Here is a 14,099-nt window from a genome sequence, read left to right on the forward strand (position 1 = left end):
CAGAGACAGAGACAGAGACAGACAGAGACAGAGGGAGGGAGGAAGGGAAGGAGGGAGGGAAGGAGGGAGGGAAGGAGGGAGAGAGGGAGGAGGATGTGAGGGAGGTGGAAGGGTGGAAGAAGGAGACAGAGAGAGCTCACATCATATAACCTGCACCTTCAGGTTGTCCCCTCCCACCTTCCTTCTCTCCACTCTCCTCCTGTTCTCCTTTCTGCTGCAGACCATCCTACCTCCCCTGGGCTGGCCTCCCCTGGGCTGGCCTCCCCTGGGCTGACCTCCCTGAAGCTGCCCAAGTCCCCACCAATGATGTGCATTCAGGCTTCTAGACTCTGTCTCTTATATGGGGGCTGCAAGGCTTGGAATCTTGGAGGATGGGACCACAGGACCCACAGGACCACAAGCCCCCACCAGTGACGCAGACTTCGCCTCCTCATTGGCTATGCCTCTTGCTCTTTTACAGATGACTTTTATGACAACTTTTCTGCAGGACTTTGGTGTCTTCCCAGGAGAAGGCACATCCATTCTTGCTTCCCAAGGGACATGTTCTGGCATAAAAGAACTGGTATAAATGTGGCCTTTGTCTGAGCATTTAGGGTCACCCACCAATGCCACAGGCTTTGTCTTAGGGCCTCTGTCCTCTGTTGGTGGTGACATCATTAAACATCTGCTGATGAAAGAGAAAAGCAATGGCCATTTTATCATAAACTCTACCCTTTTGGGGACTTCTCTCTCCTCCCTGATGGAGAAGCACTGTAAGATCCAGTGTAGAGGGTTACATGGCTGATGATGAGCCCCGAAAAGCTGGGCCAGTGAGAGACCTTGGGAGACAGAACTCCAAATGTAAAAGACAAGCAAGAAGAGAATTTCTCTTGGTACAGGCAACCTGTCCTGTGTAGTCAAACGAGCACGAACCTCAGTATGGGGTGTGGGGCAGCACAAGATCCCTTCAGTTGGCTTCTCACACTCAAGGCATTGTGAGAAGGAAAACATTTGAAAGAAATTCAGAGAGAGAACACAATGCAGTAGGGCAAAGCCAAAAGATGTAGAGACATGAACAGGTGTTAAAATGTGTGTGTGTGTGTGTGTGTGTGTATGTGCCTACGTGTGGTGTCATCAGGATTATGTGGCTTGGTTCAAGAACACACTGGTGAGAGGTCATTCTGAGTTTTAGACTTGGATGATCCATAGAATATGTTAAGAGGGGAAAAGAATCAGGACCACGGAGAACTTATGGAAGGCATTTGGGGAAAATGAAAGACAGATCCCACACACACCAGGAGAAGGTAAGCACGCAGAAGAAGGATGCCAGCCCAGCGTGGGGAAGAAAGATAAGTGTGTTCTGACTGCAGGCTAGAATGGCCTGTGGGCAACAAATGAGTGTCGGTGCCCTGTGGGAAAAAAAAAATGAGCATGATCCTTCATGTCTAGGTCAGTTAACAGGTTATAAGTGACCATCAAAAGGTTCTCCCAATTTAAACCATTACTCTTATGTCAGAACATCGTCCCTTGGGAAGCAGGAATGGGTGTGTCCTTGCCTGGGAAGAGGCTCTGACAAGACTTTCTGATAGAACCAACATAAGGGCCCATTGAACATCGATCGTTTTTCATTTAAAAATATATTTGACCAAATGGGATAACTTGTAAGAGAAAAAGACACTTGTTGAGGTTTCAGAACTTGTGAAAACATTTCATAAAAAGCTGGGCTGAATCACATCGTCAAAGCAGGGCATCTACCTTGTTCTAGACAGTTTATTTCATCGGACACAGCTAGAGTCACTGAGAAGAGGGAAGACCGAGGAGGACTTGCCTCCATCAAGGGGACCCGTGTGAGCATTTTCTTGACTAGTGATTGGTGTCAGAAGACCCAGTTCACTGTGGGTGGCGCCACACCTTGGCAGGTGGTTTTGAGTTATAAAAACCAAACAGAAGAAGCCAGGGGAAACGAGTTAGCAAGCAGCATCCCCCACATTCTCTGCTTCAGTTCTTGCTTCCAGGTCCCTGCCTTGAGCTCCTATTCTGACCTCTTTCAGTGCTGGGTTTATAGGCTGCAATAACTCCCTTTCTCTCTAAGTTACTTTTGCTCAACTGTCTTATCAGATCAACTAAAACATGACTACAGCCCAAAGTGTAGTTACGGAAGATATGTGGGAAGGGTGCTCCAGAGAACAGACATCGGAACTGAGCAATTTAGATCCAAATCCCAGCCCAGCTCTCGGCTACCATGTGGCATTAGGAACCCTGGAAGTCTCTTTCCAGCCCTGCAGCCCTGCACCCCGTCTCTAACAGGATCTTTTTTTTAATTCAATATTTTCTTTATTTACATTTCAAATGTTTTCCCCTTTCCTGGTTTCCCCTCTGAAAGCCCCCTATCCCCTTCCCCTCCCCCTGATCACCAACCCACCCACTTCTGCTTCCTGGTCCTGGCATTCCCCTACACTGGGACATTGAAGCTTCACAGGACCAAGGGCCTCTCCTCCCATTGATGTCTGACAAGGCCATCCTCTGCTACATGCGTGATTGGTGACTGGAGTCATGAGTTCCTCCATGTGTACTCTTTGGCTGGTGGTCTAGTCCCTGGGAGCTCTGGGGATACTGGTTGGTTCCTCCTATGGGGCTGCAAACCCTTTCAGCTCCTTGGGTCCTTTCTATAGGATCTTAATGACCTTTCCGGAGAGCATCAGAGAAAAATGTTTAGCCTAGTATCCTCCCTACACAAATGTATTTTTTTCCAAACATATTTATCTGCCTACTATTTTCAGGAGCCCAGAACAGACCATCGATATGTGATTTGCACATAACCTGAAAGTGTTTGCTAAGTCTTTTGTTTTCTTAAGTGATAATAATAGCCTATCAAGACCCACTCTCTTTGTCAAGTGTCAGGCTAAATGGTGTGTATGTGCATATCTCATCAGTTGACCTCTTGAGATAATTAGAAAGAATTTATTATTATGCTCTTATTGTGGAAGAGCAAAATGTAGGCCAGACTGTTTAGCATTTTGCTTAAGGCCACAGCTAATGAGAAGTAAAAACCAGGCAAGAACATCTATCATGCCAAACACACTTCCTTGTGAGATACAACTTTCTCTTCAAGCTATTTCTAGAACAATGATATTAGAAAAATACATTTGTTAATGAGCTACTCATCGTCGTACAGGAACTACCAGGACAGTGATGTATATACGTGGGTGATCATTGCTCCAGGAGTTTTAGTTCCATGGGAAGAAATTGGACTTGCTGGGGAAATGACACAGTGTGATGGGCTTGTTTTCCGTGTTTCATACTGCCATGAGGGAGCACTCTGTGCTGGACTCCTGGCTTCCTACATGTGTGCCACATATCAGAAGAACTCTGTCTTCCTAATTAAAAGAGGATTACGGATTTAAGACGGAAATTGTCCAAACTATAGCCTGTAAGGGAGCTGTCCTCCCAGCCTCTTAGCCTCACCACCTTCACCAGAGCCTCCTGTCTGATATCTACTCGCCTTCTCATGCCTTTTCTGTCAACTCTAAGCGACCTTCTAAGACCCAATTCAAAGCCCCCCCAACTACCCAAACCTTCCCCGAACATCTCAGCCTCCCGTGGAAGCCTCTCCTACTCACAGGCATCCGGCTATCTGGTGACAATGTGGATGACACCCACTGTCATCCCCTGCTCTAAAACAGATGGAAATAAACCGACTAAGGGCAGAAGCGGAAAAATCACATGAGACGGGAGAAATAAAAACTGAGAGCCGAAACGTGACTTCAAAGGATGTTCAGCTTCTGTTACCAATGATGTCAGAGTAAACGTTATATACTCCCTGATTTCAACCAGTTTTAAATACATTATGTGATGTCACTGCTTAATTTTAAAAATAAAAATGTCAACGTCAAGGCAGCCCCTCCACATCGTAGTTTGCATCCATAAGGAGAGACTCCCTAGTTGGAATTATAGTAAAGTTAGCTGAGCAAGTGGTGCCTGTGACTCGTGGGTGAGAAGTATCTGGGCTCTAATTCTCTCCTCCAGCAATTGCAGATGGCATTGACGATGCTTAATATGAGAACACACATTGTTTGAAGGTCACGCTGGAGGTATAGTTTAATGTCAATGAGTAGTGTTGGATAAAAACACTTAGGCCCAGAGACCATTTTTAAAAAGTCATAATTTGGTATGATAGTGTAAAATGACATACATGGCATGTTGTTTTTAACCTCTGAAGTAAGTTTGCAATGTAGTCTTTAAAACTTTAATGATTAAGATAAAGAATAATAAGGTAATACACTTTCAACTACTTATAATTGTTTCTGATGTGCACAATATCTATACATCAGGTGTTCAAAAATAAGATAATGTGTGTTAAGAAATTAAGATGGCATAGAAGTGTTTTAATACACATTTTAAAATGAAATACTTTACTGTGTATATTCATATAATTCAAAAGATAGTCAATGTTGCTATAGTATTTTTCAATAAAAGAATATATCTGTCAACTTAAAAAAATTAACTCTACTTTCTTAATCTTTGATGTAAGAAAAATTAGTATGTTGCCCTCTGGGTTCCATAAATCTAAGAAGGGAGGGGGATGTTTAACCAAGTTCCTTATTTTGGGTTTGTTCCACATTGTTTGAGTCGCTAAAGGGTTACACTGCCCCCTGGTGTTCAACGTGCTAAAGTGTAATGAGCTTCAAATGGTACATTTTCTTAATTTTCTGAATGATAAAGGTAGTTTTTTGCTTGTTTGTTTGTTTGCTTGCTTGCTTGCTTGCTTGGAACAAATGGTAGAGAACAATGCCTTAGAGTCTTATAAACTCTCACTTTAAAAAAAAAGTAGAACATCTTTTGAGACCTAAATGAGTAGGTTTATCCAGCGTGCTCCTGAAGTGTTAGCTGAGTTCTAGAAGACCCCCACCCCTGAACATCAGATCATATGATTCACAAATACCCCAAAGTTTTCAGTTCTCTAATAAAGGATGCCCTAGAGGAAAAAAAGAGACCAACAGCCATCTGCAGGACTTTAAAATTATGTTTAAAACCTTAAACCCAAGGAAAAATCGGTGAGGTGCATTTTGTTCAAGAAGCAGTGAGCAATTATCACTAGAAAGGGTCAGCAGCTGTGCAAGGAAGGACTAAGCTGTATATGGACAGCCCTTGTCTTATAGTTTCTATTGCTGGGACAAGACGACACATACACACACATATATGTGTGTGTGTGTGTGTGTGTGTGTGTGCGTGTGCACGCGCGTGTGCGTGTGTGTGTGCGTGTGCGTGCGCGTGCGTGCGTGTGCGTGCGTGTGTGTGTGTGTGTGTGTGTGTGTATGTGTGTGTACACCTATGGGGGCCATTCTTATCCAAACCACCATAGCCCTTAAAAATCTTTCTTGAGAATTCTACACAAACCACAGAGAACAGAGAACAAGGAACCAGGAGAGAGATCTGGCCTCCAAGCAGAGGCCTGTACGTGAAAGCATCATAGTTTCAGGGAATTGGCCTCTGGATCCAAGGCATTGCTTTCTGGAATTTTTCTTGAGTATTATAACTCATAAAGCTTTAATTAGGAAAACAATTCAGGTTCAATAATATGACGACATACCTCGCTCTGTATATCTGCTGGCTACTGAGGATTGATGGTCTTAAAGGAAGAAGCATCAGTTTTCTCACATGCCAGTAACTTTGATGACTCAGCTTGTGTGGAAGAAAAGAAGAAGGCCTGGTGCCTCTAGGAAGAATGCACACATTTTATTATCTTACAATACTGAGTCCTGGCAGTTGGTGTGTGCACCTCCAAATGCCAAAGAATATCTTCAGTATACTCAGTGGCTACCCCTGAACTCAGATGGTCAAGCCCGAGGTGGGAGCCAACAGTCCAGGAAAAGTTCCTTAACTCCCACACAGGAGCAGGAAAGACACCTATGGTTTAGAAAGGTTTTTGGTTTTTTTTTATTTTCCTGATATTAACTACAGATTCAAAACCAAACAAAACCAACAAAACCCCAAACCCAAAAGCCTGGTGTGGAGATGCATGCCTTTAGTCTCAGGACACAGAGGCAGGCAGATCTCTGAGTTCAAGCCCAGCCTGGTTTACTGAGTGAGTTCCAGGGCAGCCAGAGCTACATAGAGAAACCCTGTCTCAAAACAAAAACAAAAACAAACAAAACCAACCAAAAACCCCAAAACCAACCAACCAACAAAACAAAACAAAATACCCCCTAATTATCTGATTCTTTAGTGTCTTATTTAGCATAGGACACTTTTGGGAGTTTCTTTACTAACTGTGTCCCTTCTACAGTATGTTAAGTAAGTGACTGTAATGTTCTTGTGGTCTTGTCCCTAAATCAGGGCCACCACACCATAGCTTCTGGCCATGCAGTCACACTGCCCAGTGTTGAGAATGCCAACCCCTATCCCCTTGAGGTCTGTGTGAGTGAAATCCCGGACATGTGCTCTGTGGCCTCTGTCCAGAGCCTACCCATGGAACCTCAAAAAATCAAGCATCGAATGAATAAATATGTAACCATCCACCTCTCCACTTTTCTCAAAGATAAGAAATTAAAACACACACACAGAAAAAAATCAGTGTAGGAGCTAGTTTGACTTTGACTGATGTAGCTTCTTTCTTACCCTCCCTACTAAATTTGTTTTTTTAAGGCCGAGTTAGCCGAGTTAAGGGTGAGAAAGGCAGTCCAATTGTTCTTTTGCTCTATTTTGTTTCATTTTTAAATCCAGTCTTGGTGGCCAAAATGGATCTAATACCCAAGCGTTTTTCCTTCGAGCACAAACTAGATTACAGTTTCTCTATCTCTAAAGCCAATCCCCCCCCCCTCCCCCGTGCCCTTCGAAGTGTGTGGGTGATGGCTGGCTCTGACATATCGCTGTTTTTTTTTTCTGCAGCATTCAGCGAGCATGGCGAGAGTACTTGCAGAGGCAGGACCCCCTGGAGAAGAGGAGCCCATCCCCACCTTCCGTCTCTTCAGACAAGCTGAGCAGCTCTGTCAGCATGAACACCTTCTCTGATGGCAGCACGCCCGTGAGTGTCTCCCGCCCGGTCGCTTGCTTGGACTGGCTTGCACTGCGTATTGATAGCTCAGACTCTGATTCCAAGAAAAGATCTTGAGATGGTTTGTGATGGTGTGTGTGTGTGTGTAGGGGGATGGGGGGGTGGTGGTTGTGTTGCTTACTTGCTACATGGGAGCCCACAGTGAGGCTCTTGACAAGGTAGAACTAAGACAAGATTCATGAGACAAAAATGAACTCACTGTGTCCACAGAGTGGGGATTCTGTGCGATGTTGCTTCTCTATCACTGAGGTGGGTACGCCCCACCCCCCCCATTTCTTATGGTGTGCTTTCTCTGGTATGCGCTTATGAAATGCTGGTCTGGTTGGAAAGTCAGCTTCGTCATTAGGGTTAGAAAGAGAACTTTTGGCAGGAAAAATTGAAGTTGATCGCAGACTGAAGTGGCTGAAATGGATTTAGTGTGTCTGTCAGAGGCTAAACGGGTTACACAGGCCCCTCCTGAAAGGACTGCCGACAGGGTTTGGGGGAACCTGCCACACCTGTAGATGCAGGGCAGATGGTGACAAGTGCAGTTCTCCTGACGTCCAGAGTTTTAAGTGATGTCAACCATTAAGGAATTTTGAAAGGGAAACATATGGTTTTGCACACTGAAATTGACCACCCGTTTAAGAATTCTCCAGAATGGGGTTATGGAATGAACGCATCTGCTACCAGCCTGAGTTTTATAAGCACTAAATGTGTGTGTGTGGGGGAGGGGTGAGTGGCGGGGGACTCATCATTAGGCTCTGTTAAATCAGCGCGTTTCGCCACTGAGATCGTTTATTTATAAATAGTCACAGGAGTGATAAAAAGTTGGGAAGAGGTAATTATGCAAAGTATATCATTAAAAATATTCTTCCTATAATCTGCTGTCATTCTTTTCCGGTCATATGATGAGATCAGGCAAAAGTTACTTTCTTTGAAATGTGTGCAGAAGACTGCATGACCTGGCATTATTGCCTAATATTCTAATGTAGATATGAGTTGGTTTGTTATTGTTGTTGTTGCTGTCAGTTTAGTTAGTTCTTAGAAGAAAGAAAAAGTTGGTTTTATAGTTGTGAAAGAAAAAGAGGCATATCTGTTTTTAACTGACCCAGCATTTGGAGAAAAGGATCCCGGTCACTGGCCTCCCGGTCACTAGAGGGCGCTTGTGAACCACATTGGAAAATGCTGGGCAGAGCTTGGTTTATGAGTAAAAAAAGAAAGTGAAAATTGAGCTCTTAGATGCCTTTGCTATGAATGCCAATAGAAAATGCAATTAAATGACTGTGAAGAGTCTATGAAACTATTTCAGAAACCGTTTTTGTCTGTGAGTTAGGGATTCAGATTCAAACTGCCCCTGAATTCTAGGCGTGCTTCTCAATCTGTGGGTCGCGACCCCATCAGCAACCCTCTAGCTCCAAAAGCATTTACAGTAGCAAAATCACAGTATCGCAGTTATGAAGTAACAACGAAACTACGTTTATGATAGGGGGTGACCACAACATGAGGAACTGTATTAAAGGGTTGCAGCCTGCAGAAGGTCGAGAACTGTTGCTCTAAAGGTCCCAATTCAGGGCAAGTAGCGGCTGCGCTGAGTGTGTGTGTGTGTGTGTGTGTGTGTGTGTGTGTGTGTGTGTNTGTGTGTGTGTGTGTGTGTGTGTGTGTGTGTGTGTGTGTGTGTGTTCTTCAGTCTTTGAGAGTTGTCGACATCTTAGAACGTATCTTAGCCTCTTACCGCCCTGCTCCTTCAATCCTATCACCTCAAGTGTTTCGGATAAACACTTGAGTAAATGATCGCTCTCCTGTGCTGTGGCTCGTCCAGTTTGTGTCCGCCCCTGGTGCTGAGTCCTCTAAACCACGAAATCTCCTGAGTCCCCTGAACCTTTTTCTAATAGAGGAGCTTGCATTGTCCAAACTTCTCCCTGTCAACTGGCTTTTTCATAAGGTGTATCCAACCCGGTAGTCACTCCAGTGTAGTCTCTTAGCGCTGTGCATTGAAGGGCAAAGAAATCTCTAAAATTGCGCAAAATATGAGTCAAACAAATCTTCGAAAAAGTCATTATTGCAATCTGCTCTCAGAAAGCAGGCAGAGCCTGCTCAGAGTTCTAATAGGGGCCATTGATTATATTGATGACTTTGATATTAGTGGTGACTGTCATGTGACAGCAACTGTACAAAATAAGACACATACAGAATATAAGACATAAGCAATATTAGATATTGAACCAAGCCTTCAGGGTGCCAGATAGGCAAATATCCAAGATTTAATTGTATTCTCTCAGTGCTCTGCATCAAACCTATGTAGGTCTACAAGTATTCTACCACTGAGCTATAGCCCTATTCTACAAGGCCTAATGTTAAAAAAAAAAAAAAATCTGTGCTTTGTGGGTTGAAGTCAATATAACTGGATAAATGTTCTTTTACATTCCATGATCATCACTGCAGCAAGGCCCCTTACAGAAACATTATCTTTACATCTTTTGGGGCTTGCAGCCCACATAAAGACAAAGTAGAAAATTAGTATGATTGACTCTGAGCAGCCTGCCAAGCACACGGCCCTCTGTCACTCTCAGAAGGCCCTCGTTAGAGGCTTGGTTTCCCTGCCCTCTGTGAGTTGGCTCAAGTTTATGCAAGGCACAGGATGCTCCCTGGTGTAACCCGAAGTAGCCTGTCTTAAAGGCGGCAGGTTTCACAAATGACCGTCAACATCATGGAGAGCCTTGGTGCTACAAACCGTCAGGCACATTGTATTATCCATGATTTACTTCTTCAAACCTTCAGCACAAGTCCAATGACATTGCCCTCCAGGAGAGTCCTTAGAACTAACTTGTGCTTCTCTTGTAGTTTGCTGAACCTCTTGTTGTAACTGCCTAGACCACGATCAGTGTACTTGACTGGCTTGACTTGTCTCTGGAGCTGGATCAGCTGTTCTCCACCCACACACTGTCATAGCTTCAGTTACTGCCTGTCCCAGCTGTGCGTCACATAGGGAACCAGTTCCTTGTTCCAAACCGAATCCTCTCACTGACTTGAGAATGGCACTTCTGGGTGCTTCTGCTCATTGTTTTGGCAGAACACAGTGATTAATATAGAGCCCAGAATATGTCTGCTTTAAATATGTAACAGTAGGCGTATTTGAGCATGTGCTCTCAACTTCCCCTTAAGAAGAACTAAAGATTTGTCCCATGCCTGGCTCTTGGCTAATACTTCTCATGGGTTACCTCATTCAGTCCTCTCAGTGTCCAAGAGAAGGTTGCTCAATTAATATCTCCATTTTACAGATGATGGAAATGAAACTTGAAAGATGAGTAGCCACCCTTGGGTTACGAAGTGGGCCAGAACTTGCCCACTTCTGTCATTTCACAGGGCTTGAAAGCAAGCCTTCATTTAGGCATGTTCAAGGAGGAGGGGCAGCAATCAGCTAATGCATTTGTAAGACTATAGTTTGATAGCTCTAAACAGTGAATGAAACAGTTGAAGAAACCCATTTGATTTTATAAATTGCCTTATTCTGTGCTCTTTGATTAAAATCTCAAACCTCAGCTATTCAGTGCCAAATTAAAGAGCAACAGGAGGGGAGATAATATTAAGTTATGTTAGCAATTTGCATATTAAGTGCATCATGTGGTAACTGGGAAGTTTGGGTTTAGAAATAAGAAATTTGAATAGCAACTATAATTGGCGAATGGAAATGGTAGGTGTTGAGGTGAGAAAAAGTTACCTTTTCTATCTCAGAAACATTCCTTCTTTTGCAAGAACAACAATGGTAACACTGTGCACTTTGTACTGGTCAGATTCCCAGTACAAAGTGAAAGGACCTGTGGTTCTCAGTGCTAAAGGGTTTGCGATTCATCTAGGAGGACACAGACTCTGAGACGGTGACCTGTGTAGAAGTCACTAGCATGCACTCATGCAGACGAAGGCAGAAAACGATGAGGTTTTACAAGTTTTTAATCCCCTTTGGCTTGACTTTGGTTGCCAAGACCCTTCCTGCCCTCCTAGACATGGTCACTTCCTCTGGGTGGGTGACATGTCATCTTCCTGCCTATAAGAGGCAGTGTGGTACAGGGACTGAGACTCCGGTCTGATAAAGCCATGTGACTAAAATAGGGGTCCCCACTGTTTCCATGAGTCTAAGACATCACTTGAGACGAAGTCCTTCTCCATCTGTGACTGGAAGGAACACCCACCTCACAGGTGGCTGGGATTGCTGTGAAGATTAATGACATGCTGTCTGTAAAACAGCACAGAGCCTGGGGGCCCGAGGCTCTCACAACATGGTTGAATCTGTTCTTGATGATACTCAGTGCACCTTTCTCATTTCCATAGCACGGTTGAAAACGTGTACACTACTGGGAGGGAGTTTTTGACTTGGTACTGATTGGGGCCCCACACTTGTTTGAGATTCTCCAAATTAACCCATCAGAATCAGCTTGTCCTAGAATGAACATGTGCATATGTGTGTGCATGTATGTGTGTGTATGATACCGACATAACAAAAAATGAACATCATTAAGCATGTATTCTTACCAAAGCCTTTGACTTTCTGAGAATGAAACAAAGTTTTCGTCTTTGTGTCTGCATGAGTGGACATCTCCCGAGAGACCATACTCCGCTCATAGTGGAGGAGTTGCAAATCATCTTTCAAGAGGATTATGAGGCCCTGGTGTACAGGAATGAGGGGTTATCTTCATACCAGCAGCTGCAGAAAGCCCAGGTCCAAGGGATCACCTTAGTCCCAAGCAGAAGGACTATAGTTCTGAGCAAGTTCAAAGGAAAAAGGTTTGGACCACCTGAAGATCCTAGTGCCTCATTTGTCCTGGAGAAAGGGGCAGTCAGTTCATTTGATTACTGGCATTGTTCAAGTGGGCCTAGCTTCTAGCAAGAGTCTCTAGACATTCATGGATTCGATAGATCCACCAAAGCTTTCCAAACACTCTAAAAGTCAGCAATGTCTCTGAAGGCGGAGCTACAGCTACTCTCACATCACATGTGATTATTACTCGTTTTGGATCTCTAATATCCAGACTTTAAGTACACCAGGAGGAATCTGGTGTGTAAAGGGATTTGCAGTCAAGCCATGCCCACTCAGGGGGAAGAACATACTGGGCCCTAAAAGAGGCTTCATAGTGACCCTTTCCAATACAATTTCAAGTGTTGTAATTGTAGAGAATGAAAGCCTTGTGTATGTTTAATAATTTAACAACCAACCCAAATTTTCCAGGTCAGGGTCAAGTTAGTATCCAGCTTTTACAGATTTAGGTCTCTTGAGTCTTAGTGTTTCAGTATCCAAATTTCATCTTCTACCCTGTGTCTCAGACCCAAAAATAGCACAAAGAATAGAGCAACCATATGAGAAAAAAGGGGAGATGGAGATTCCTATTTACAAGGAACAGACACACATCTCTTAAAACTGAGTGATTGAAAACTAATTAGCAAAGTTTCAGAAATTATTTTAATAATAAATAACAATGTACGACAGTGTGCAAAAAGATATCTTGTGTAAAAATGTCTTCACACATTTTCCTTTAAGTCTTTGAATATTCATCGATAATACAGATTCTTTTCCTCCAATATTTCTTAACTTTATTGTTTGAAGAAAATTTTCCCCTGGCAGGTTTTAAAATATGAGCAAGCTGTTTTGGTTTGGGATTTAAAATTTTCAAGGCTCAGGGAACACTGTGGTGGAAGAAGCAGGGGGAAAAAATTTGTAAGAGCCAAAGGGTCAGAAATTCTGCTGTGAGATTTTTGTCTCCTAGATATAACAAGAAAGTTATGATACTTCAACAATATGGCTACTTAAACAAGACATGAACAATAACAGCACCGATAGACATGAGAATTTGGAAGGTGAAACTCTCATGGGGCCTCATCCCTAGACAAAGAACTACAGCCATGTAGTGACAGCTGAAAGGTGGGGAAGTAGTTTCCCCTAGAGATGAGCCTCTAGTGGTTACCTAGTACCTAGTAGTCGTCCCCAAATCATTTAAGTACAGGCAACACTAACCTGACTTAGCAGGCTGCGTGTGTATATTTATCAACACACACACACACACACACACACACACACACCAATAATGATTAAGAAAAAAAAAGGCCTCACAAAAGAACACACATGATATGCACTCACTGATAAGCCCAGAAGCTCAGAATCCTTCTTAGAAGGGGGGAACAAAATACTCATGGAAGGAGTTACAAAGTTTGGAGCAGAGACTGAAGGAACGACCATCCAGAGACTGCCCCACTTGGAGATCCATCCCATAAACAACCACCAAACCCAGACACTAAGGCAGATGCCAAGAAGAGCTTGTGGACAGGAGCCTGATATAGCTGTCTCCTGAGGGCCTCTGCCAGTGCCTGGCTAATACAGAAATGGATGCTCAAATCATCCATTGGACAGAGCACAAGGTCCCTAATGAAGGAGCCAGAGGAAATACCCAAGGAGCTAAAGGGGTTTGAAGCCCCATAGGAGGAGCATCAATATGAACTAGCCAGTACCCACAGAGCTCCTTGGAACTAAACCACCAACCCAAAAAAACAAAACAAAACAAAAAACAAAACAAAACAAAACAAAACCACACATGGTGGGACTCATAGCTCTAGCTATATTTGTAGCAGAGGATGGCCTAGTTTGTCATCAATGGGAGGAGAGGCCCTTGGTCCTGTGAAGGCTCTATGCCCCATTATAGGGGAATGCCAGGGCCAGGAATGGGAGTGTGAGAGTTGGGAAGCAGGATGAGGGAGTAGGGGATAGGGGATTTTCGGAGGGGAAACCAGGAAAGGGGATAACATTTGAAATATAAATAAAGAAAATATCTAATAAAAAAACAAACAAAAATAAAAGTAATAAAAGGTATTTTTGTTAGTCCAAAAAGAAAGAGAGAAAGAAAGAAAGGAAGGAAGAAAGAAAAAAAGAAAAGAAAAGAAAAGAAAAAGAGAAAAGAAAGGAGGAAAGAAAGAAAAGAAAAAGAACAAAGAGGCCATATTTGAGATGGCATGGGACGAGCCCTGGAGGGATATCATGGCCTCTTCTGATTCCACAGGTACTAGGCAGGGATGTGGCTCACATACACACACACACACACAC

At 43.5% G+C, this 14,099-nt stretch overlaps 1 protein-coding gene across 1 annotated transcript in view; it reads left to right on the forward strand.

Moving 5' to 3' along the window:
* Window positions 1–14,099, forward strand: part of LOC110319747 (IQCJ-SCHIP1 readthrough transcript protein) — a 719,522-nt gene that overhangs the window by 153,970 nt on the left and 551,453 nt on the right. The window contains exon 4 of the mRNA XM_029537245.1: window positions 6,868–7,003. Within this exon, the coding sequence (XP_029393105.1) occupies window positions 6,868–7,003 (136 nt within the window). The remainder of the gene's footprint in view (window positions 1–6,867; window positions 7,004–14,099) is intronic.

Source organism: Mus pahari, chromosome 4 (assembly GCF_900095145.1).
Source record: "Mus pahari chromosome 4, PAHARI_EIJ_v1.1, whole genome shotgun sequence".
In the NCBI taxonomy this organism is placed as follows: Eukaryota; Metazoa; Chordata; class Mammalia; order Rodentia; family Muridae; genus Mus; species Mus pahari.